The following is a 22,910-nucleotide window of genomic DNA, read 5'->3' as shown; positions in this document are numbered from 1 at the left end:
TCGCGGAGGACGGCTGCTGCCGACGTCCGTTGTCTTCTGCTTTGCTGTTGCTGTGCCTCTGTTCGAGGGTTCCTCCTCTGCTCGTCGTTCCATGCCTCCTGAAGCACGGTCAGGATCCTCTTGGCGGCCAGGACGATCCTACTCCACGTCTCATCGTCCCTCAGGAGCAAAATCAGTTGCACCGATGATTAACCACCTTGTGGCAAGTTCAATCAAAGGGGAACACAGCGCAAGTTAATCAATTTAGTGCCACCAACGCCAAAACCACCTCCTGCTCTGTTATTACCGAGGAAGGACATTTAATGACGGACCACAACGTGATTAGGGGGTGGACCATTATTACCGCGCGACAAGAGATGATAAATCGCGCGTTCCCTATTAGAGCAAACTAGTTCACAAATGCACCCGCTTCTTTGCTGATTAGAAAGCTTCTTAATCAAATAAAGTCAGCCGTTTTAGTACACCACCGTGGTTACCGAGGATTATAGGCAGCACCTCGAGTCGTGCCAAGTTGAGCACCCCCCCGGGGGCCGGACGCCGGTGCCTCCAGGTCACGGAAGATCAATCAGTAATGAGCAACATCCAGCAGTGGCAGCAGCTCGACCGGTCTATAAACGTCTTGATCGACAGATGTGCCAGAGCGCGGTGCGGTGATTTAGACTACCGTTTAGCGATTCGTATCGTGGTCATAAAATCACGCGCGACAAACTTAATTAATGGGCCTAACACCCCGAGCTCGCGATGAGATGATGATGATGGCGTAAACACATAAATTCATTCAAACCCGCTCAATTGTCGATCACACTGCGATCCTGCGATCGTGCCCGTGTTGTCGAAAGCCCATAAAAGGGGTGTAATGGAACCATTTTACGGCACACTCACACACAGAACACGTTGTGACACCCGAGCTCCGCTGACCGCCTTCGTTAGAATTTATTTTCGAAGCTCCCGTTTTTAATGACATTTTTTCTGTGAAAATGTCGGCTCCGCGTAAACGGTCCGGCGCGGTGAGCGCAGTCGGGAAACGGGGAATATTAAAATGCAATTACTCACTTCAATTAGCGGCGGGTGGTGGCGGGCGCGTGCGCGGCAGGGGCCGTTAAGCGCCTTTGAAGTTTCGAGAACGTGGCGAGGTAATTTAATATTCAAGAGTAGAGCGCGCGGTGATCACACTGGCGCTGCTGTGTTAGAACAGCGCCTTATTTGGAAACCGGAGACGGGTCCGGCGGAGATCCGACAGCATCCGTGCGCGCCATTCGTTGTGGGCCATTCAGGTCGGAAATCGATAATCACAAACTCACCTATCCGAACGGGTGGAAAGTTGGAAACTCTGTCGTTGGTGGTGGTGGTGCCCAGGCCCAGGGCTGGGTCGAAGTGTAAACAAAGTTTAACAACTTTCGCTTTGCAAGGGCCACCGACCACGGCCGCCTTGGCTTGAGCGGTTCGCGCGTACAGTTTATTTTCCCGTAATGTAAATTATCTCTTTCCGACCTGAGAGGCCCCGACGTGCCCGGGCGTGTCCAGCGTGAGAACGGTAACCTGGAATCCATCATTTGGCCCTGAAAGGGTTGTCCGAAAAATTGGAAACTCTTTCAATTTACAAAACGAACCGCCGCCGAATGGGCACCCATCATTGCGCAATCATCGATCATCGTTTGAGTGAGTCACAGTTCGTCTTGCTGAAAGAAGCTTTCACTTCTCGCGTCAAGTCGGCGAAGGGGAGAAACATTGTCGTCAGAAGATGAATTATTCAGACCAACAACGCGCGCCCGTTGAACGCAGGCCCACAGAGAACACAATAGGCAAAGTACACCGTCGCCAAATTACAGACCGTGCCGCGTCTTGAGTTGGTACGCCTTTCGCCCAAACTTGCGATACGTGTGTGTGCGCCGCACTGTCACAATAAAATTGGCACCCTCGCAGCAGACCGCCCTGCGGAGGATCTTGCTTATTTTGCAACCCTCCATATCGAAGGTCTGCTTCTTAAAGATGAATCGCAAATAATAAGAGGCACTGCGCTGGTGGGGCACTGGAATTCTTCGAAACGACGCCCCCCTTTGGGGCCGATATCTGTTGTGAAAGCTTTGTCCAAGTGGCGACAAAAAAACTCGTCATCGTTGTTAAAACACAAACCAACACACACACACATGCAGAGTGGCCTCTACGTGCAGGCCGCAGCACGGCTGTATCTTATCTTATCGGTCGCCTTTGCGACTGTTTGAACTAAAACCATCCTCGCTGGAAAGCCAAACACAGAGTCTCGCTGCTCGGTGCTCCGTTTGGTCAACGACACGCCGTCGTCACGGTACGTAGTTTGTGCACCAAGCACCCCAATATGGGTGTTGTGGCCGGGAGGAAAGACGCAAATCGCAATCATAAACTTCCTCTCCGGGTGTGGAATGTTAATTAGTTAGCCAAAAGGTTTGGTGAGGATTCACTTCTATCTTGATCGATTCTTGGCGCCGGGTGAGCATAAAAATAAACGGTCGGTGGACGTGGACGGGTTCTCACCCCGCATTTGGCGCCCCGTCTGCGTAAACGTAAACACGGGGCACGATGCGTGAAACGGCCGCAGTTTAAATCTAACTTTCCAGAACCTCACAAGTGATGATGAAGCTCTGCCAATTTTTCATGAGTTATCTTCCGCGGTGCCACTTTGCCGGTCACGCACTCCCCCTGCCTTGCGGTCATTAATTTCGAGTTTGATTATTTTTGAACCACATGTTCCGATTGAACTTCACACCATGGTGTGCTACCCCCACACATCAGCCACGTGGTCAATTTGGAGACCAAATGGCGGCGCTGCTTACGGCAGGCTGAAAGAATGTGCCATTCCGGTTTTTGCCGAGGACGGGGACGGGGACACTAAAGACAGGGGCGCAGCAGTGTGCACGATCTGCGAACAAATATTTGTCCATCAAATCTGGCTGCCCACTTAGAACACTGCCTCTCTTCTGCTAGGTTTGCACCATGAGACACCAGTTGTTACTGGTGTTCGCGGTATCGCTATGTGCGATGGCCGTGAACTCCAGTCCGGCCCTCCGCACCGAGGGCCAATGGGCCGAGGAACCACTGATCGATAAGATGCTGTCCGAGACGACCCGAGCGGTACCGAATGCGCACGATCCGCGCTACAACAAGATGCTGCCGGCCGTCGACGACAACGAGAACCTGGTCGATAGCGACGAGGACGACGACGCCGATATCGCGACGAAGAAAGCCGTCGATCTCAACCCGATGTACGGGCAGAAGAAGAAAAAGGATACACCGGAGGTGTCCACCGTCGGTGAGTATATCTCGAGCTGTGGGTGTGTGTGCATCGGATCTAAAGCGCGTTTCCATTCCAGGATCGGTGGCCATCAACAAAGTGAAAATTAACGAAGATTTCGACAGCTACGAGGCGGCACTGTTGAAGAGCACTGGAAAGACCGTGGTACGTATACTCGCCTAGCGACAAAGCCGGCACATTCGCTTTCATCGCCTCCATCCCATCACTCTGTCGATTCTGTCCTTCGCTCTACTATATATTTTCTATCCTCCTTGTTTTTCGGGCCATTTTCCGTTTAGATAACTTCCCAAACTACCACCGCTAAACCTTCCTCTGCCGCCGCCGCAAAGACGGCGGAATCTGACGACTCTGACGACGTGTACGACGATGATTCGGACGAAACGATTGACTTTTCAGGTGTAGACAAGGTTCTGGCATACCCGATAGTAAGTGTTGTTTTGAACGGGACTCTCACAATATTACACACAACAGCCAACACACCGAACCACCGAACCGATTCCTAAAAACACTGTCCACAACAGTTCCACACACTGTCCGCAATCTGGCTAATGGTTTGTTGCTTCTTCCTTCCTCAAGAAACCGGCCCCTGCTGAAGAACCGGTGAAGAAGGCGTCCCCGGCCGTCACGACGACCGTGCAACCGAAGACGAGCACCGCCGGCAAGCAGAATGTGGAAATTCTGGATCAGTACGATGAAGATACGGACACCGACTACAACTACCACTACGACGATGATGAGGACGACGACGATAGTGACGCTGATGATGACATCGAGAGCGTCACTCCACAGGCGACCAAGACCCAAACGCCGGCCGATAACAAGGTTACCAAGCCGAAACCGAAAAAGCAGGTCAAGAAGATCAAGGATGGAGCCAAGGCTTCCAATAAGACCGTAAGTGGCCCTATTTTCCAATGCCCAATGATTTGATCACTTACCTAACGAAAAGAGACGAATGTTAGGCTATTACAGCTCAAAGTCTCTATAATACAAAAGAAAAAAAAACTCACCTAACGCGTCCGTAATGCTGTTACCGTAGGGTGAAACGGACTACTACTACTACTACTACGATGAGGATGATGAGGACGATGATGACGACAGTCCCGACACCGTGAACAACACCTACTGCCCGCGGGGATGCATCTGCGAGCGTAATATGCACGCGTACATGGTGGCCACTTGCAGTCGGTTGGACTTGGAGACGCAAAAGTTCGCATCGCACATAACCGATCTGCAGGTCCTGGACGTGGGACCCATGTACCCGATCGAGCTGGGGCCCGATTTCTTCAAAAAGATCGGCCTCAGCCACGTGGTGTCGATCAAGATCACCAACTGCACGATCGTGTACATCAGTCCGCAGGCGTTCGCCGGGCTCGATGAGCTGTACTCGGTCAACCTAACCAATTCGGGTATCGATCTGATCCACCCGGACACGTTCGTCAACAATACCAAGCTGCGACTGCTAACGCTTTCGGGCAACGATCTGAGCGCGATGCAGAGCGTGAACCACAATACGCCGTACACCGATTACATGCTGAAGGCGCCGTCCGTCGAGGAGCTGGACCTTTCGCGCTGCAAGTTGCAGGAGCTGCAGCCGAACGCATTCAACGAGCTGAAGAACATCATCTACATCAATCTGTCGGAGAACAATCTGACCAGTCTGCCGGAGGGCATCTTCGATAACGTGGAAACGATCGAGGAACTGGATCTGTCGATGAACGCCATCGCAGAGCTGCCGCGCCACATTTTCGCCAAGACGTCGCTCGCCATCCTGCACCTGAAGCACAACAAGATCAGCACCAACGTGGACTTTGTGACGGCCGATCTGCAGAAGCTCGATCTGAGCTACTGCCAGATTCGCACGATCAACAACCAGATGTTCAAGGGCATGGACGGGCTTACCAATCTGATCCTGAAGGGTAACCACATCGAGAAGATCAAACCGATGGCCTTCATCTCGCTGCGCAGCCTGCGGCAGATCGACCTGTCGTTCAACTCGCTGGAACAGATTTCGGCCCAAACGTTCATCGGCAACAAGGTGCTGGACATCATCCGTCTGAACAGTAATCCGCGCCTGAAGCGCCTGCCAAACGAGGGCTTCGAGAGTTCGTACAATGGCACGTTCAACGTGTACTTCATGGACATCTCGAACTGCGACATCTCGGAGCTGGCGGACAACACGTTCAAGACGATGCCCCAGCTGACGCGTCTCAACCTGGCGTGGAACAATCTGCAGACGATCCGACCGGCCGTTATGGCTCACCTGAGCAAACTGATGGACCTGGACCTCAGCAACAACATGATCACCGAGCTGGACGAGAAGACGTTCCAGAGCAACCGAAATCTGAATGCCGTGAGTTGGAGCAGCGCGCGGCCCCCGTATGGTCGTCTGATCGTTTCTCTCCCCTTCCTTCTTTAGTTGAACCTGTCCGGCAATCAGATTTCGGCGCTGGCCAGCAAACTGTTCCACCCGCTGCAATACCTGAGCGATCTGGACATTAGCGACTGCGATCTGCGCACCATCTGGGAGGACTCGTCAGAGAAGGCGAAGCGCGAGGAAGTGCTGCCCAATCTAAAGCGCCTGAACGCATCGTACAACGAGATTGCCGAGGTATACGTTTCCGATCTGCAGACGATGGCGAAACTGCGCGTGCTCGACATCCGCAACAACTCGCTCAGCTGCAACGATCATCTGCAACCACTGATCAAGTGGCTCCAGCAGAAACAGGTTCGTGTTGCGCAAAGCGATGCCGAAGCGCCAGTTCGTATCGTTTACTAATGGTTTATTGACGACTTTTCGCATAGATTTCGATGGCCGGAGGAGCACAGGACCACGTTACGCACGCCGATCTCGGTGTGCTGCGAACGGACAATTCCGCCACCCTGAAGCAGTGGAGCCAGTTTGCGTGGGAACTTTGCCAGAGCGGCAGTGGCAACACGGACAAGACGCTGTCGTATAGCGAAACCGAGGAAGACTACGAAGACGATGATGATGAGGAAGATTCGGACGATACGGATGCCGATGTGCTCGAGAAGACGAGCGCCGACGCCAAGTCCAACAAGATCGTGGACAGCAAGAACGAGCTCGATGATTACTCGGACGAGTCGTTGGACAGTGACCTCGAGGAAGACGACAGTGACGACGAAGAGGAAGACGATGACGAGGAGGAGCAGGAGCGCGAGAACATCCTCGATGCGGCCAACGGACTGCAGCAGATCGAGCAGGACATTCTGACCGGCAAGCACGGCAGCGGGCTCGCCAACGAGGCCGTGGAGGAGGATTTCGATGACGATGAAAACGCGGACGACGTGGTGATCCTGGAGCACGGCGTATTCTACGCGGTGTCCTCAATGTGGATCGTGATCGCGTTCATCGTGGCCGGTTTGTGCATGATTCTGGTGGTGGTACGCAGTATTATTGCGGTGATGGTGCGACGCCGTGGCGAGCGCTACCGCCAGGCGATCCTCGCCTCCAAGAACTCGTTCGTCTACCAGAAGCTGACGGAGGACATTGGTGCACCGACCACGCCGAAGGTTCACCGGTACGCACCGGTCAATCAGGTGTAATGGCGCCTTAGTGGCACGACTGCACCGTCATGGTGCGCCGCCGTTAAACCAGTCACGGGTGGTGAGATGGGTCCTTCTTAGATTTCGATCTACTAGACGGTGGGAACAGACATATCTCTTTTTGTCTGTCAGTAGAGTACACGATTAAGCAGCTAACACAAAACGAATCACCGTGCTTCCGGCCCGGGTGAGGATCTATATCTTTTCCCATCAGAAGATTCATTCAGTAAAACACGCACAGCTATGAAGTACTTATCGGAGTAAACAAGCGGCAGCAAGCCAAGCGAACGAGAATTTATGGTTATTTATTAAGTTCCCAATAGAGCACAGACACACCTTAACGCTGCTGGGTCCCTTTTTGTTCCTGTGCTGGCCAATTCGATAAGTTTTTCCACTGTTTCCACAATGGCCGGTGCGGCCGGTGCGGCCGAGCTAGAGAGCCGAGCACACTACTATAACCTCTTCCGATATACACTAAGGTAACCGAGTACTGCAGTCAGAATAGTGAGCACGGCGCAGTACACAGTACTATTACGAACACTATAGAACACTAGCTGATGTACCACCTCTTGGCTCCGTTCGAACACATTCCTTTTTCGGTTTTCGATTCGATCCGTGGTGTCCGCATTTGAGAAACGTACGACAAAATTAGTCCGGCGTTTTTTCACCAGTCCCCAGCTTCGTTTTAATTAGTGCCATTGGGTGGATACAAAGAAAGATACGAACGCAAAATAAACTAAATAGTACCGACGGAGCGCAATTTCTACCTACCCAACCTACCGGGAGCAGGAACTGGAAGCAAATTCATGTACTAACTAGCCGCAGTACCTTTTGCATGGTACTTCCGACTTCAGTCAATCGCGCACATTCAAGAGTATTTCCCTCCCGTTCCACATATCAGTAAGCAGCAAAGATGTCTTATTATGCCTTCAATAATTGTGTATTTTTTCATTTGCCCTTTTTAAATTATTGAGGCGTCTACCGAGATAAACAACACAAAAGGATTTGATAAAATAAACGTTTTGTCGAACCGGATCGAACCTGTGTATTCCAGCCGTCACGGTCTTTGAAAGAATTGAACTACGAACTACTTTACTACTACTTTATTCGTTCGTTATTACTTTAACTACTTTGAACTTTAACTTTACTTTGAACTAAGAACGTTATTACCGTTATTACTACGAACGAATATTTCCTAAGTGCGCGCAGTTTTAAACAATCGTGAAATATTTCATCCCGTTGAGAGTGTGTGCGTGAAGTAGTATGTTTTGCCGCACGAGCGAAACCTTCTATTGTTCTTCTGTTGTTCTGTTGATAAAATAACGGAGCAATTTATTAAATTAATAAAATTAAGACCCGCAACATCGCTGCCGCCTGCGAGAAACGAAGTAAAGTTACATTTAAAATAACGGATAAAAGTTGATGGCTTAAAGCGAGGCTTGAAACGTCATTTCGGTTTAGACGTCACTTTGCATCATTTTGCGTTGTTTACTCAAAGCAAGTGTAAACAAGTCGCGGCAGCATCTTATTTGTTTAACTGTTTTTAACTTTTAACTTTCATTATTCATTATCCTTGTTTGGATTTTTGCACTTGCACCGTTCGACATTCTGAATATATCGATGGATTTTGTATCCGACAATGTGTTTACTGCTGCTCAGAAGAGGTACGTGTGATAAGGTGTTCCATACGCGTTGCTAATGCATTTGTTTCCTGTTTCTTCAGAAAAATGCCCAAAAAACCAGCAACCTTTTACTGGATACCCGCAAAAACAACAGCACCAACTCCGACCAATATCGACTACAAGAGTTTGATAAAGCGCCTTACGGAGAGCGCGTTGTCCGCTTCGACAAATCAGATTCCGGAGTTGGGGCGACTGCTGCAAATACGAGCTCCACCCGTTGTTGCAACAACCGTCCAGCCGGAGGAACTGTTGCCGGTAAAAAATAAGGAAAACCTTCAAGTATTAGAAAGCCTGTCGCAGGAGGATTTACAGAGTGTTTCAGAATACGTGAAGAGTACACTTAAGGACAAGTTTAACAATGGATTGGAGGTTTTATTCGCAGCAATAGATAAGTTCTTCGAACGCGAGTTTCTCTGTGAATGTGTGTGGGGTCGGCCGAATCAATATCGCACAATATTATTGAAGGAATATCCACAAACACTAAACTTAATGCATTCACTAATTAAACAGTACGACCCAATGTTCACAAAGCAGCAATTGTACTATGAGATCAAAACCACTTTTTTAAAGCATGCAGCATGCCGAGTAAAGGCCAAACGAAAAAAGAAGTCTGTACCCAGACCGAACAAACGCAAGCGTTGGATTTAATTTTCGCAGTCGGAACTCGCGATTAAAAGTCTTCCACCACCTAACAGAGAGTAGGAGTAGTGGCCTTTATGTTTGACTAACATGTTTGCTAAAAACATAACCCTGGGGTTTAATGATCGTTGATCGTTGGTTTTTATTCCAAAAATCAACGTTAGACGCAACGGAACGGGATACTAACATGATATTATTACTATTACCTAGAGATACTTTAGTGCCTAACTCAGTGAATGATTTAGATGTTTAAAACATGCAACTCATGCATTCGCGAACGCAAACATGCATTCGCGATCCGTGGTGCCTGAGGGCTCTTTTCTGCTGCTGGGTCCGGCCGATCCTCGAGTATGCCTGTGTTGTCTGGTCTCCCTCGTCGCCTTCCTCCATGGACAGGCTAGAGAAGGTTCAACGGCAGTTTACCAGGCTGGCCATTCGCAAGCTCTTGGGTTCCTCTGTTCCCGCCATGCCCCCTTACGGCACTCGCTGTCGCATGCTGGGGCTCCCCTCAATAGCGTCCCGCCACTCGTGTTTCCAATCCCTCTTCCAACCTCCTAGTATTTAAGAACTTTGCATTCAAACGAATTTGTTAAGCCACCGGCGAACATTTTTAATAAAATGAAAATGAAAATGAAAAAATGCTCTGCGATGCGATTAAATATACACATTTTCATGTATTTTTTAAACGTTTAGATGTTGAACTTTGTTTCTCTAGTCAGAAAAAAAACATTTGGACAATGAAACTGGCAAACTAAACCCAGAAACCCTAAAAGAATTAAAAAAACTAAAACTAAAATTGTTTTGGTTTGAAACATTTCATGCCGCTGGCAAAATTGGCTTTTGACATGTAACCCTTAAGGGGGAACTTGCCAGCCTTTTGGACTCCCTGAAATGAAATCTTATCACAGGTTGTTTTGCAGAATGCTGGAAAAGTCTGAAACAACGGACTAATTCAACGTACCTAAAGATGTGGACTCGTGGAAGGATTGTGAGCCTTATGCGCACAGTAACAAGTGGCAGGTAAGTGCACTGTTTGGCCTGCGTTCGTAACGGGTTACAGAAACCTTCCCCTTTTCACTCCTTTCACAGCTGCAGTTGTCCTGCGCATTCACGTTTGGACGTGGCCGTCGGAGGGAAAGGTCAACACAGCTTACCGCCCGAGAAGGAATATGCTTTCGAGGTGATGAGTCTATCCGGTGCCAAAGAATGGAGTTAATAATAATGGGCCTGTCCCGATTGCCAGATGTCGTCATCGACGATCCGCTACGGTCCCGGCGTTACCCGCGAGCTTGGGTCCGATCTGGCAAACCTGAACGCCAAGAACGTTTGCGTCGTTACCGACCGGAACGTGATGGAACTGGCTTCGGTGAAGCAGGGGCTGGACTCGATGGTTCATGCCGGCGTGTCCACTGTGCTTTTCACCGATGTGCGCATCGAACCAACGAACGAAAGCTTGCAGGTGGCGATCGATTTCGCACGGCAACACAGCTTCGACGCTTTCGTGGCGATCGGTGGCGGTTCGGTGATCGATACGTGCAAGGCGGCCAACCTTTACAGCGCCGATCGCACAGCAGAGTTCCTGGACTATGTTAATGCACCGATCGGGAAAGCGAAAGAGGTAACCGTCCCCTTGAAGCCCCTGATCGCGGTACCGACAACCGCCGGGACGGGTTCGGAAACGACCGGGGTCGTCATTTTTGACCACAAACCACTGCACCCCAAGACGGGAATTTCAAGCAAAGCGCTGCGGCCAACACTGGGCTTGGTGGATCCGCTGCACACTCTCTCCCAACCGGAAAAGGTAGCCGCGTACTGTGGATTCGATGTGTTCTGTCATGCACTGGAGAGTTTCACCGCCATTCCGTATACCGAACGGGGACCGGCACCGGTCAATCCGAAGCTCCGGCCACCATACCAGGGCAGCAATCCTATCTCGGACGTGTGGGCCCGGTTCGCACTGGACACGATACGCAAACACTTCAAAGCGGCAGTCTTTCAGCCGGACAATCTGGAGGCACGGTCACAGATGCATCTCGCATCGACGATGGCCGGTGTTGGGTTCGGTAATGCGGGTGTCCACCTTTGCCACGGTCTGTCGTACCCAATCGCCGGGCTCGTGAAACGCTTCGTTCCCGAAGGCTACACGGCCAACCATCCGATCATCCCTCACGGGCTTTCGGTGGTGATGACGGCCCCGGCGGTTTTCCGTTTCACCGGAGCCAGCTGCCCGGAGCGACACCTGGAGGCGGCCGCAATTCTGGGCGCCGATGTTTCCAAGGTGAGGAACTTAACACCGTGTGATGTACGGTGACAATGTCTCGTTTTCCCGCCTCCAGAGCCACCGAAAGGACGCTGGAGCGATACTGTCCGACATTGTACGAAGCTACATGCACGAGCTGCAAATCGAAAACGGTCTAGCGGCCCTCGGCTTCGAGTACTCCGACATTCCCGCGCTGGTCAAAGGCACACTGCCCCAGGAACGCATCACGAAGTTGGCGCCACGTGCACAGTCTGAAGCGGATCTTGCGCACCTGTTCGAGGACTCACTCACCGTGTACTGATCGTCAGAGCGCCATCTGGGAGAAGTTTTATGTGCGTAAAAATAAAATCGGAACGGCCGTGCCTTCTATCCGAACACCCGTAGCAGAAGCAGAATCTCCGTTTGAACTTGACTACAATTTCATGATGACCTGTCTTCTTTGGACCTACCAACCAACGGGTTCGGGGTCTGTTTACGAAAAGTCGTTTACACCATGATCCCATTAGTTGGTGAGCCATGATGATACATACTTCCGAAAATGATCTTTTGTCGACGTGCTAGCGTCGGTGGAATGGACTTTGTTTACACAACGATCTCGTGCCCCGTAAATTTCGACAAATCATTGCGCCGAGCCAGAACATTACCAACCATACAGTAGTTCTTTTCCCCTAACAGTTACTTGAGGCCCAGGCCCATTTGGCCATCCCTCGTGAGAGTAAGTGTAAAAGCGAAAGCATCCAACGCTTCCTCTTGTTAGGTACGCCACCCCGGCTGGCTCAGTACGGACGGATTGAGTTTTACGACAAGTGGCCATACATATTGCTTCCAAACCGTTTTGCTCGTGATTTATTGCACATTCGTCAGATCAGCAATGCGAAGAAGGAACTTTAGATATTTGTTAGAGTAAATATGTGTCTAATTGTTGGCTATTCCTAACGACCTTGGGCAGGTAATCGAACCAGGTAGAACCCGAAAGCCATCACTTTTACCCCGATGCGACAAATAGGAGGAAAGGAGAAATGATTCAGGAAACCCTGCCGCCGTAACGCATACCTAGCGAAACCAAACGTGGAACGGCCGGTTCCTCTGTGTCGGTGTGGCACGATTCCACAGGTTGCCCAGCTCATCGCTGGACCAATGTAGTCGGTAACCTTCCGAACAACGCACACACCATCCTCTATTATCATCTCGTCAGAGGCAGTGATAACCGTGGAGAGTGCGCGCTGAGATGCGTTCTGACCGAGAAGACCGCGGTCACAATAAGCGGACCGCGTTGTCCAACGGCCGACGTGACGCGCTCCCGCTCAACTCGGACCGATCGAGCGCACACTCGTCGGCGGACCCCGAGAGTGATTTTGAATCCGTCAGTTAGTGATTTAGTGTCAGCTAGTCGAGCGCCCGGAACGGTCACACGCTGCGCCCGGTTCCTGTACATGCCAGCCCCGAAATCTGGAGCGGTACGTGTATGTGAAGCCTACTTTAAACCATTAAGAAGCAGTTTAATTAACATCAATTCGACAACGACGCCTCCGGCATGGCGTGAACGATAGGAGCAAACAAGATGGCGATCGGAGTCGAGTGTGTTGGGTGAGATCGGTGTTAAAGTTCGAGATGGAGGCTTAGATAAGACCTTGACGTTCGAGTTTATGATCTAGTGGAATCCTTCCGATAAGACACCCAAAACACGCCGCTTTATCTACGCCGCTGAAGCTCCGATGAAGAGGTTCCATTTTTGTTTTGTCCCCGTAGCCAAAGCGGATGCTTATCAAAAGAGTGCGTACCCGTGACGACGAAAAATTAAGTGACAAATGACTCCGGGTGGCTTTTGGTTTCGTGATAAGGAACGGTTCCCGCGTCGTAGTCCCGAAGGCCGCGGGTTAGTTTCGAATGTTTACCGGACCAGCATTGACCGGGTGTTCGTCAACGAGAGCGATCGACCAGAACCGAAAAACATTTCCCTTCCGATTTATTCCGTGTGAAGTCCCGGTCCGGGTTATTGCGCTTCCACCAGAGTGTGAGTTGTCCAACTGCTGTTTCACTAATTAACCGACACCTTTCGTCAATTGTGCAACAGATACTCCATTAAACAGTGGCAACACACACACCGTGACCGTACTAAAACTGAGTGGTAATTTTTTAAGTATGGATGACCCATCGGTTCCCACTATGACGTTGCGCTTTAAAAGCTCCCCTTATCCGATGGGCGGCCGTAAAGAGTTGTTACCGTTGATTGATAAGATAGTCGCGCGCCTCTTCCGCCAAGTGGTTCGGACTCCGGAAGGGACAAAACTGCTCGTCGGTCGCCCGTCTCGTCAACAAGCGATTCTGTCGTGTTATGACCACCACACAACACCGCTGCCAATCCGACGTCAAGTGTCCACCAGCAACAACGCGCCATTTCCTATCGGTCCGATTTACGGTCCGTGTGTCGGTCATAATTCTCGCTTTAGTTTATGATGCCGCGCGGCCACTGGGAGGCCACTGAGGAAGTGCTCTAAACAATAGATGTGCACGCCATCGTGTGCATCTGCCGCAGCATCGCTTGTAGCTGTAGTTAAGTGTAGCGTTGCCCGACTCCAAGATCTCCAACGCGATCTCCCCACTCTCCCCAGAACGGAACGGAGTTAGATCTTACCCCGGCAAACAATCGACTCTCGCTACATATTTGACTCAATTAAACGAAATTAGATCAATTAACCGAGTTTTTCTCTCCTCGGCTGGCAACTTGACCCGGACCCAACGAGTGAAGATCCACTTTATGGGGGGCGATTACGCACTGCGTGGAGTGGCTCGGTTTTCGCACAACCCCGGTGGGGGGCCCAAGCGGAACACAGCTGAGCCATGGCGCGAGATACTTTTGTTAATTTTTATGGAGACGGAAAGACGGACGGACTCCCAACCGATCAACCTCCACACCACCGTGTGGAAATGATCGACAGCGCTAATTGATCCGAACCGATTCGGGTGCTCTCGTCGTGTCCGGTTTACGTTTTTCGAAACCTCCCGTTGACAGCCAATTGGCATTTCCGGCCGGTGCATCTGATGAACCCTACCTCGGGCAAGCGGCTTTTCGGAAATTCGGTTAAAATTAAACTTTGCCACCTCGTAGGTCCACCGTGTGTCGATCATGTTATGTGCAGCATAAACAGGGTGAAAAGTATGTTTTCTGGGGGGTCTGAACGATTCAGTGATCGAGGTTACATTCATCGAGGGTCACCGTACTGTTGTGTGATGGATTGTGCAGTGCTATTAAATCACGTTCACAGTCACTCGACACCGTGCGGCGCTTGAACGAGACGTGCAGAGTGCCATTAGAATTAGCAAATGTGATGGAAAAGTGATTCATTTGTTTAATGTTGTCGCAGGCACGTTTTGATGGTACGCTGGCGACGATTCTAGTAGTCTCTCGAACAACCTCCCCTTTTCTGGAATATAAACTACCATCATCTACTATCAACTATGATGATGGTTCTGGTCGATGGGGTCCCCTGGTCCTTCACTCGATGACGATTGGCTTAAGAAAAAAAATACATGTGTGTGATCTATAAACACCTCGTAAACTCGATCGATTCTTTTGTCAATCTGTTTCCAACGGGAACCGGGTTTAATTGTGAGCGAACGATAATAAATTGAATTAAATCGAACGCTGCCGTTTGTGGTGCATTCAACCATGTCGCCCCAAACACGGTTTTCCAGGAACGACGTCCCGCGTATGGGAGACTCGGCTTTTTGCCTTCAAAGGCAATTGGGACGCGCCGACACGGCCGTTTGATTGACGCACAATTCGATTGACGCGAACCCAACAATCCAGAACCTCGACTGCGAAAGCCACACCCCAAACCGGCCGTGAATGGCCAAAAACGGGGCACCGCGGTTTAAACTAGGCCGGCCTTGCATCATCCCGATCATCAGCGAGTGGCGAGTCCATCGATGCCTGGGAACGTGCTGTAAAGTAAAACAATGTGCATCTATCTTATCTGCTAGCTCGAAGGCTTTTTGAAGAGGCAATCGATTGGTTTGTCTGTAAACAATATTTAACTCGCATCGTAGAGAACGGGTCGCCGAGTGACAGTATGGAAACCGGCCTCTTATCTAGCAAAAGTTCTACGAAGCAGTCGTGAACGAACATTATGTGGCTGCAATTTGAAGCGAGCTTAACGAGTCGTTTAATTAGAGAGCCTATGCACCGCGCGTTATCGACGAGTCATAACGATCGTGTATTTGCCATTGCCTAGACAATCATGATAAAACAATGCTTTTAATTGGCCGTCGGATTGCAGGTTGCTTCTGCCGTACGCTCAAAATGCTCCCTCCCAGTCCCCCGGCGATGATGACGGCCATTTTTATGCTTACCCTGAGCTATGCCAACGGATTTGCCACGTTACCGACGGAGCTCGATCGACCGCAGCGGTGCCAGCTGGAGCGGACGTACAAAATGATCGGCTACAATTGTGCAAACCTCAACCTGAAGGAGATTCCGCAGCAACTAAAGTCTAATCTGGAGGTAAGTGTACGGGAGTTACGTAAGAAGGGTTCTTACCGACCACGCACGATCGGGAGTGCAATTAATTGGCTGAGGTCAATTGGCGCTGGGGCCACCAGCCAATCCACTCACGGGTAGTCCTGGCTTTATCGGAAAAGTGTTAAATTTACCGGGGAATACGTGTGCCACAAAGTGGCCAACAGGTTAACCTTCAACCAATGGGCCCACACTTAGCATAGTAAACATCGCACTCACCTCACCATCGCCATCTGGCCAACCGAAACTCGGTTTCTTATCCAAAATTTACTGCTTCGGCGATCTTGCTAGGGAAGCACCCGACCAGCACGAACCGAGTCGTCTCGGAGGAGTAAACTAACAAACCAATTGAAATCAATTAACTCAATCGCACTGTCCGACATCTCGTGGCGGTCAGTTCTTATTGGGGAAGCCGGGCGCGTCTGCTGCTCTCGTTTTCTTCGTACGAGGGTGTTATTCTAAATGTCTACAACATTTCTGCTCCCACTTGCTTTCAGATATTCGATCTCAGCTTCAATCGCATCCGTGATTTGGACCAGGAATCCTTCTCCCGTTACGGTGCCGTTAAGTATCTGTATTTGTTTGAAAACATGATCCAAAACATTGAGGAGGGTACTTTCAGCGGTCTAACGAATCTGGAGGTATGTTAAGACACATGCAAGCCCCAATGGGCTTGGTTATTAAATCGTTTGGTTAACCTTCCACCAGGCACTGGATCTTTCGTTTAACGCGCTGAAAACCATACCGTTGGAGATATTCGAGCTTCCAGTGCTACGCAATCTGTACGCAGGACACAATGCTCTGACAGAGCTGGAGAGCGATTTGGGGCGACTGCGCAAACCCATCAAGGCGCCGCTTCAGGTACTAGGTCTTCCGGATTGTCGGCTGTCACGGTTACCGGATTTTGGAATTCTGCCCGACCTGTGGCAATTGAACATTTCGTCCAATCCCATGAAGAAGCTCACGTTGGAGCAGTTTTCACCGATGTGCCATCTAAAAACGCTCGATCTCAACAACACCCAAATAGCGGTCTGTTCGTGCCAGATACTGACGGCGGAACTGACCCTCCGGAGGACGAAAGTAATGTTCCCTCCGCTCTACTGCATACCGCTCACATCGTTAGGTGAGTATCAAAATTGTAGAGGGTCGAAGTGTCGCGATTTACTAAAACGAGAAAATGGTTTGACTTGCAGAACAAGACCAGTGTCGGGCGCAGGTAGGAGTCCCGCTCGACGCGGAAAAAGTGGCCGATTTTCACCAGTGCATGGAAGTGCGGAATTCTCGCCAGCTAGACACCGAAGCCAAGACGGCGTGGATGAAAATTTCGGCCGCCGTCGTGGGCTGCATCATTGTGTTCGCAACCATCCTGTACTGCCTGCACCGGCGGAACGTAAGGGAACGGAAGGGTGGTCCGAAACATCGGAAACCGATCGCGATAAGCGACAATATCAATCGGGTAATGTCCGCCCAAGCCCAAACCGTGCCCCAAGAGGCCCAGAGCGGTGAGCGGGTCAAGAGTGATAAATTGTTGAGTGATTGTGATTAGCGGCGGTGGTATCATAATTAGGCGTGTAGCGATTTCACAAGACTAAACTATTACTAGACGAACTAAGGAACTAGTGAAGTAGAAACGATGTAAATATTAGCGAATACGTTGCCATGAACTAAGCTAAGATTGTATATGCCATCAATGTAATAAACTGGGAATCGTCCTCCCGTAGTACCGAATTGCCTTTAAAATGTGTTTATTCTATCCCCCATGTGAACCGATTTCCGCTTTTCCGCTTTCGGCGCAGTCGCTCGTTCCCAAAGGGATTTGTTGTGGCTTTGTTCAATCATCACTTCCCCTCCCCAACGAAGCGTCATCAGCCGCGATGTAAACAAAACCCAGCGACTCATTTTGACGTTTGATGACGAAAACGTAATCAAATTCGGACCCAATCTGTGCGGAATTATCGGGTTTTGAGGATTGGAAAGTGAACTAACTGATCGACGATGGGCAGCATTTCGATGCAGGACATCGAGGCGGTGGACGACTACTGGGGCCCAACGTTTCGCACCATCCTCGAGGGAAATTCGCACGACCAAGTGTCGGAGCAACTGGACGCCCGGATCCGATCGCACGATAAGGACATCGAGCGGATCTGCAACCTGTACTATCAGGGGTTCATCGATTCGATCCGCGAGCTGCTGCTGGTGAAGTCACAGGCCCAGGGTCTGAACCAGGAAGTGTTGACGCTGAACGATTCCCTCGGCAAAGCATCGGCCGGAGTGATCGCGAAGGGCAACGAGCTGGTGAAGGCACGCAAGGTAGAGGGCAACATTGCGGGCGCAATCGAGGGACTGTCGAGCTGCCTGCCGGTGCTGGAATGTTACAGCAAGCTGTTGCGGCAAGTGCGTGAAAAGCGCTACTATCCGGCCCTGAAAACGCTGGAGGTGCTCGAAAACGAGTACCTCCCGAAGGTGGCCGGATACCGGTTTTCGCAGCAGATGCGCGACACGATTCCGCGGCTCAAGGAAAACATCAAGAAATCGTCCGAGGAGGATTTTCGCGAGTTTCTCGAGAATATACGCAAGTTTTCGCCGAAAATCGGGGAGATTGCGATGAAGCACACGAAGGAGTTGCAGAAGCGCGATCTGGACACGATCATCGCCGAGTACCGGCAGCTAGCGGAACGGGGTGGTCCCGCCGGCAGTGTGTTCGGCGATGACGATGAGGATGTGAACGCGCAGGATCTGATCGATTTTTCACCCATCTACCGGTGTCTTCACATCTACACCGTGCTGAACGATAAGGAGTACTTCGAGAAGGACTACCGAAAGCAGCGGCGCGATCAGGCCAAGCTGGTCCTGCAGGCACCACAAACGATGCACGACAATCTGGAGGCGTACAAGACGTACATCTACTCGATCGTGGGCTTCTTTGTGGTCGAGGATCACGTGATGAACACCGGAGGGGACGTTGTGACACAGACGTACCTCGACGATCTGTGGTCGTCGTCGTTGTCGCGCGCCGTCAACGTGCTTAGCATGTCCTCGTCGTCCTGTACCGACCCAAACGTGTTGCTGCGTATTAAGAACTTGATCATGCTGAGCATAACGACATTGAAAAACTACGGTTACACCGTGTCCCAGCTGTGGGATCTACTGCTCGAGATGCGCGATCACTACAACGAGGTACTGTTGCAGCGTTGGGTGAATGAGTTCCGAGACATTCTCGATCGGAGCGACTTTCTGCCGCTGGAGGCCCACAACCAGGACGAGTACGATGCGGTCCTGGAACGCTTCCCGTTCCACTCCGAGCAGCTGGAGACGCAACCGTTTCCGAAAAAGTTCCCGTTTTCGCGCATGGTCCCCGAGGTGTACCACCAGGCGATGGAGTTTATGTACGCGTGCATGAAGTTCTCCGAGGAGCTGACCCTGTCGCCGAACGAAATCGCCGCCATGGTGCGGAAGGCGGCCAATTTGCTGCTGACCCGCAGCTTCAGTGGCTGCCTGTCGGCGGTATTCCGTAGCCCGAGTTTGGCCCTGATGCAGGTCATTCAGATCATCATCGACACGCAGTACCTCGAGAAGGCGGGCCCGTTCCTCGACTCGTTCGTTTGCAAGATGACGGGCACGGTGCAGAGCGTGACGCAGACGCCGTCCGCCATGTTCCACGTGGCCCGCTCCGAGGCGGAACAGCAGGTGTCAACGAAGCTGTGCTGCAAACTGGACGAATTCTTCGAGGAGCTCGAGGGCTACGACTGGATGCTGCCGGAATCGTACGGCCACGCGTCCCCATTCGTGACCGATATGGTCGCGTTCTTGCAGAGCACCTTCCAGAGCTTCTCGTACATTCTGCCCGGTGTGGCCCAGGGCGCCTGTCGGAAGGCGTGCGAACACATCGCCACGACGGTTTCGAAGCTCATTCTGTCGGACGACATCCGGCAGATTTCGGGTGGCGCCCTCGACCAGATCAACCTCGATCTGATGCAGTTCGAGCTTTTTGCCTCGTCGGATCCGGTGCCGGGTCTGCGTGAAGGCGATCTGTCAAAGTACTTTGCCGAAATACGCCAGCTACTGGACCTGCTGATCTCGGAGGACTGGAGTGCCTATCTGCACGACTTCGGGAAGGACGAAAATCGGTACTCGCTCGTGCACCCATCCACGATCATCGTGGTGCTGGAGAAGCTCCGGGAAGCGGACAAGAAGTCGATGCTGTCGCTGATGAAGTCGAAATCGGAACGCGACAAGAAAAAGCTGCTCGAAACGGTGCTACGCCAGTTGAAGCAGTTGGCCGAGCGACAGAACTAGGCCACCCCCTCAAACATCCGTTTAGATTAGAACTCGTACATGTATTACAGCGAAACGATCGTAGAAATAAAGCGTTTACGATTGCTTACTTAATTATGAGTCGCGCGTGTTCTCCACAGATTTATTGCGTCCCCGAGACGGTAAAAGCTACACATCAAATCAAAGGATTCCCCGCCCCCGGTGCCCTTCAACTGGCGTCAACGGTCGGTGCCTCGTTCGTGGTGGGCTGCCCTTCGACATCGCTTGAGTTCTTCCGTCGTGCGTTCTTACGGTCATCCTTGGACGAAGCTTTTTTCGTCAACCGGTGGCGCCGATCTGCCGTGCCGTCGCCCGAAGCTGCCGTTGACAGTGGTGTGTCCGAGGGACGATCGGAGTCACTGCGCCCGCCACGCTCCTCTTCGGCTTTGCCGGCCACGATCCGTTTGCGCGGTTGATAGATCTCTATCGAGGGCCGATCCTTGTTGCGTATTTTGCGCGCTACCCGCGCCTCTTTCAGCTTCTGACGAATGTGATCGTCCTTTGGCCGATCACCACTGACCAGTGTGTCCGGCGAAGGTGACTTTCCGTTGTCCGTGTTCGTTTCCTCTGAGATCGGAGAAGGTACGTCGCGCGCGGAGGAGGAATTTTGGGCAGCGGATGAAGAGCGCTCGGCTGGAGGCAGTGAAGGTGGTTTGGCGGAGGCCGTGGACGCAGGACTGCGCAGGATAGTGATCGTCTTCTCCTTCGGGACGAATGGCGGTACGTCCGCCGTGAGGATGCTCTTCTTAATGTCGATCTTCGGAACGGTTGGGTCCGTTCCTCCGCCATCCACCGACCACTGGTTGTCCTGCTCGGCGAACCGCGATTCCGCACGGGCTCGCGTTTCCTTGCGCCGCTCACTGTACTTCTTGATCTCTTTTTTGACCGCCGCCCCGGTGGGAGGACAGTTCGACGAGGACTTCGACGGTTGGTCATTCTGTTTGCCAGACGCGGCCGGTTCCTTGCGGTGCTTCTCACTTCGTTCACCCTTCGGATGCTGTTGGTGAGGTCGCGCATCCTGTTCCTTCGCCTTGTCCTTTTCCCGTTTCTTTCCCGCCTTTTCGCGATCCTGCTTCTTGGGCGGATTTTTGTCACCATCCGCTTTGTCGGTGGCCGCCTGTGTCGCCTTACTTTCGTCCTCCTTCCGGTCCCTGTTGCGCTCCTTTTTCTTATCTTTTTTTCGCTCGTCCTTACCCTTCCCCTCGGCGCCTTTCTTGTCCGAGCCACTCGCCGATCCTTTCGATGCGTTTTGTGCCGGATCCAATCTCGACGGGACCGTTCGCACCATGATTGCGGTAACTTCCCTCTCTTCCTTAATCGCTTCCGGCATCGCTTTGGCAATCTGAGTCTTACGCCCATGCCGCTCTTCATCGCGAACCTTTCGCTTTTCCTCCTGCTTCCGGCGCCGCTCATCCCGCTTCTCCTGCTTCCGTTGTGCGACATACTCCAGCAGCGGCGTCATTACGATTTTCTCCTCTGGAATGGAACGTATTGTTGGGCGTTTAGTGACAGCTTTGAGCTTGCCAGTGTCGGAACTTACCTGGTTCCAGGTTAAAATTGAATTCCTGCGTTCCCCGTCCATGCTGGGCTTCCTGTTCCTCCGCTTCCAGCGCTTCCTTGAACGCAATGAAGTGATCGTCGGTTTCGATCGTACCACACTTGGAGTCCTTCTTGCGGGACCGATTCTTGGGCAGCCGCTGGAACGGGGCGTACTCCACCACGGCCGGGTACTCGGCGCCCTTGCTGTCGACGAACGTGTACCCATCGTAGCTCTCCGTGAAGCGAAACACATCGGCCGGATCCGTGAAGGTGATGTAGGCCCGTGACGAGGCGTTCACGCCCAGCGACCAATCCGGCCCCACGAAGTAGAACTCTTCGTGCCTCGGCAGCACATCGTCGGTCGATATCTGCTCGCGAAACATTTCCTCCGTCATCGATGGCGGTAACCGGCGGATGACGACCCGGGTCCTGGGTTTCGCGGTATCTTTTTTGCTTTTTTTGCTCCGCTTGCTACCGCCCGTTGCCGCGACGGTCCCATCCTTGCCCTTGTCCTTTTTGTCCTTCTTCGGTTTGTTGTCCACTTTTCGCTCCGCACCGCCGCCACCGGCCGAAGCGGGCGACTCTCTGCGCGGCTTGTCCGGCCCCGACTTGGGATGGTCCATTCGCTTAATTACGCCGCCGCCTCAGTCATCGGTCGCCGATGACAATATAATAATATACCAATCCGATCGGGCACTTAAGTGAGATTGTAGCCTCAACACTCTGCACACGCATTCGCTTGAGCACGTCTTCTAAAAAGGTTGACGGTACACAATTTTGTTTTGATTATTTGACATTACGATTACGATTTCGTCGAGCTCGTCCTTCGGGAATGGCACCGGCTTCTGCTTTTCTGGAAAGTTAAACAAACGGTGCGGTACGATACTTTTCATTTAGAAGTAACTAAGGAAGAGGGGAGATTTTTCATCAACTGTGCAATACTGGTGTACAAGTAAATTTAGGAAAAAGAGTCCCGATGTTTCCCGCGAAAATGTATCCGATTCCGTTCCATCGATTCAGGGCTCTCAGTGGCGTTGTCAAACAAAGTCGATGATGGAAGCGAACGTCGATTGGTCGATTACGAATGTCACATTGTGTAATTCT

General features: G+C 51.6%; 5 protein-coding genes across 7 annotated transcripts in view; 4 read left to right on the top strand and 1 right to left on the bottom strand.

Moving 5' to 3' along the window:
• The window catches only part of LOC128268202 (uncharacterized), a 12,473-nt gene extending 4,591 nt beyond the window's left edge, over positions 1-7,882 (top strand). Inside the window, exons 3-9 of one of the 2 annotated variants that reach the window (XM_053005236.1) lie at positions 2,962-3,286; positions 3,348-3,433; positions 3,568-3,714; positions 3,866-4,180; positions 4,326-5,639; positions 5,706-6,014; positions 6,092-7,882. In XM_053005236.1, the coding sequence (XP_052861196.1) occupies positions 2,971-3,286; positions 3,348-3,433; positions 3,568-3,714; positions 3,866-4,180; positions 4,326-5,639; positions 5,706-6,014; positions 6,092-6,853 (3,249 nt within the window). In that variant the 5' untranslated portion in view covers positions 2,962-2,970 and the 3' untranslated portion in view covers positions 6,854-7,882. The remainder of the gene's footprint in view (positions 1-2,961; positions 3,287-3,347; positions 3,434-3,567; positions 3,715-3,865; positions 4,181-4,325; positions 5,640-5,705; positions 6,015-6,091) is intronic. The other variant, XM_053005237.1, reaches the window with a different exon arrangement.
• A 2,194-nt stretch (positions 7,883-10,076) lies between these two features.
• On the top strand, positions 10,077-11,787 carry LOC128278284 (probable hydroxyacid-oxoacid transhydrogenase, mitochondrial). The gene is made up of 4 exons (XM_053016974.1): positions 10,077-10,194; positions 10,264-10,354; positions 10,418-11,452; positions 11,511-11,787. Exons 1-4 carry the CDS (start codon positions 10,142-10,144, stop codon positions 11,733-11,735), a joined length of 1,404 nt encoding a protein of 467 aa, XP_052872934.1. The 5' UTR covers positions 10,077-10,141; the 3' UTR covers positions 11,736-11,787.
• Positions 11,788-12,778: 991 nt separating this feature from the next.
• Positions 12,779-17,635, top strand: LOC128267584 (leucine-rich repeat-containing protein 38). 2 transcript variants are annotated; one of them, XM_053004460.1, is made up of 5 exons: positions 12,779-12,891; positions 15,715-15,938; positions 16,451-16,594; positions 16,662-17,076; positions 17,147-17,635. In XM_053004460.1, the coding sequence occupies exons 2-5, from the start codon at positions 15,738-15,740 to the stop codon at positions 17,497-17,499; spliced, it is 1,113 nt and encodes a 370-aa protein (XP_052860420.1). In that variant the 5' UTR covers positions 12,779-12,891; positions 15,715-15,737; the 3' UTR covers positions 17,500-17,635. The 2 variants fall into 2 exon arrangements, with proteins under 2 accessions (XP_052860420.1, XP_052860421.1); XM_053004461.1 differs by having other exon boundaries at positions 12,846-13,021.
• Positions 17,636-17,885: 250 nt separating this feature from the next.
• LOC128278024 (exocyst complex component 6) lies at positions 17,886-20,302 on the top strand. The gene has a single exon (XM_053016657.1). The coding sequence runs from the start codon at positions 17,949-17,951 to the stop codon at positions 20,247-20,249; it is 2,301 nt and encodes a 766-aa protein (XP_052872617.1). The 5' UTR covers positions 17,886-17,948; the 3' UTR covers positions 20,250-20,302.
• A 52-nt stretch (positions 20,303-20,354) lies between these two features.
• Positions 20,355-22,522, bottom strand: LOC128278009 (regulator of nonsense transcripts 3A). Its single transcript, XM_053016639.1, has 2 exons — positions 21,808-22,522; positions 20,355-21,743 (listed from the first exon to the last, which is right to left on the bottom strand). The coding sequence occupies exons 1-2, from the start codon at positions 22,427-22,429 to the stop codon at positions 20,437-20,439; spliced, it is 1,929 nt and encodes a 642-aa protein (XP_052872599.1). The 5' UTR covers positions 22,430-22,522; the 3' UTR covers positions 20,355-20,436.
• Positions 22,523-22,910: the final 388 nt, after the last annotated feature.

Source organism: Anopheles cruzii, chromosome 2, assembly GCF_943734635.1.
Source record: "Anopheles cruzii chromosome 2, idAnoCruzAS_RS32_06, whole genome shotgun sequence".
Taxonomy (NCBI): domain Eukaryota; kingdom Metazoa; phylum Arthropoda; class Insecta; order Diptera; family Culicidae; genus Anopheles; species Anopheles cruzii.
This window is presented reverse-complemented; position numbering and strand designations above follow the sequence as displayed.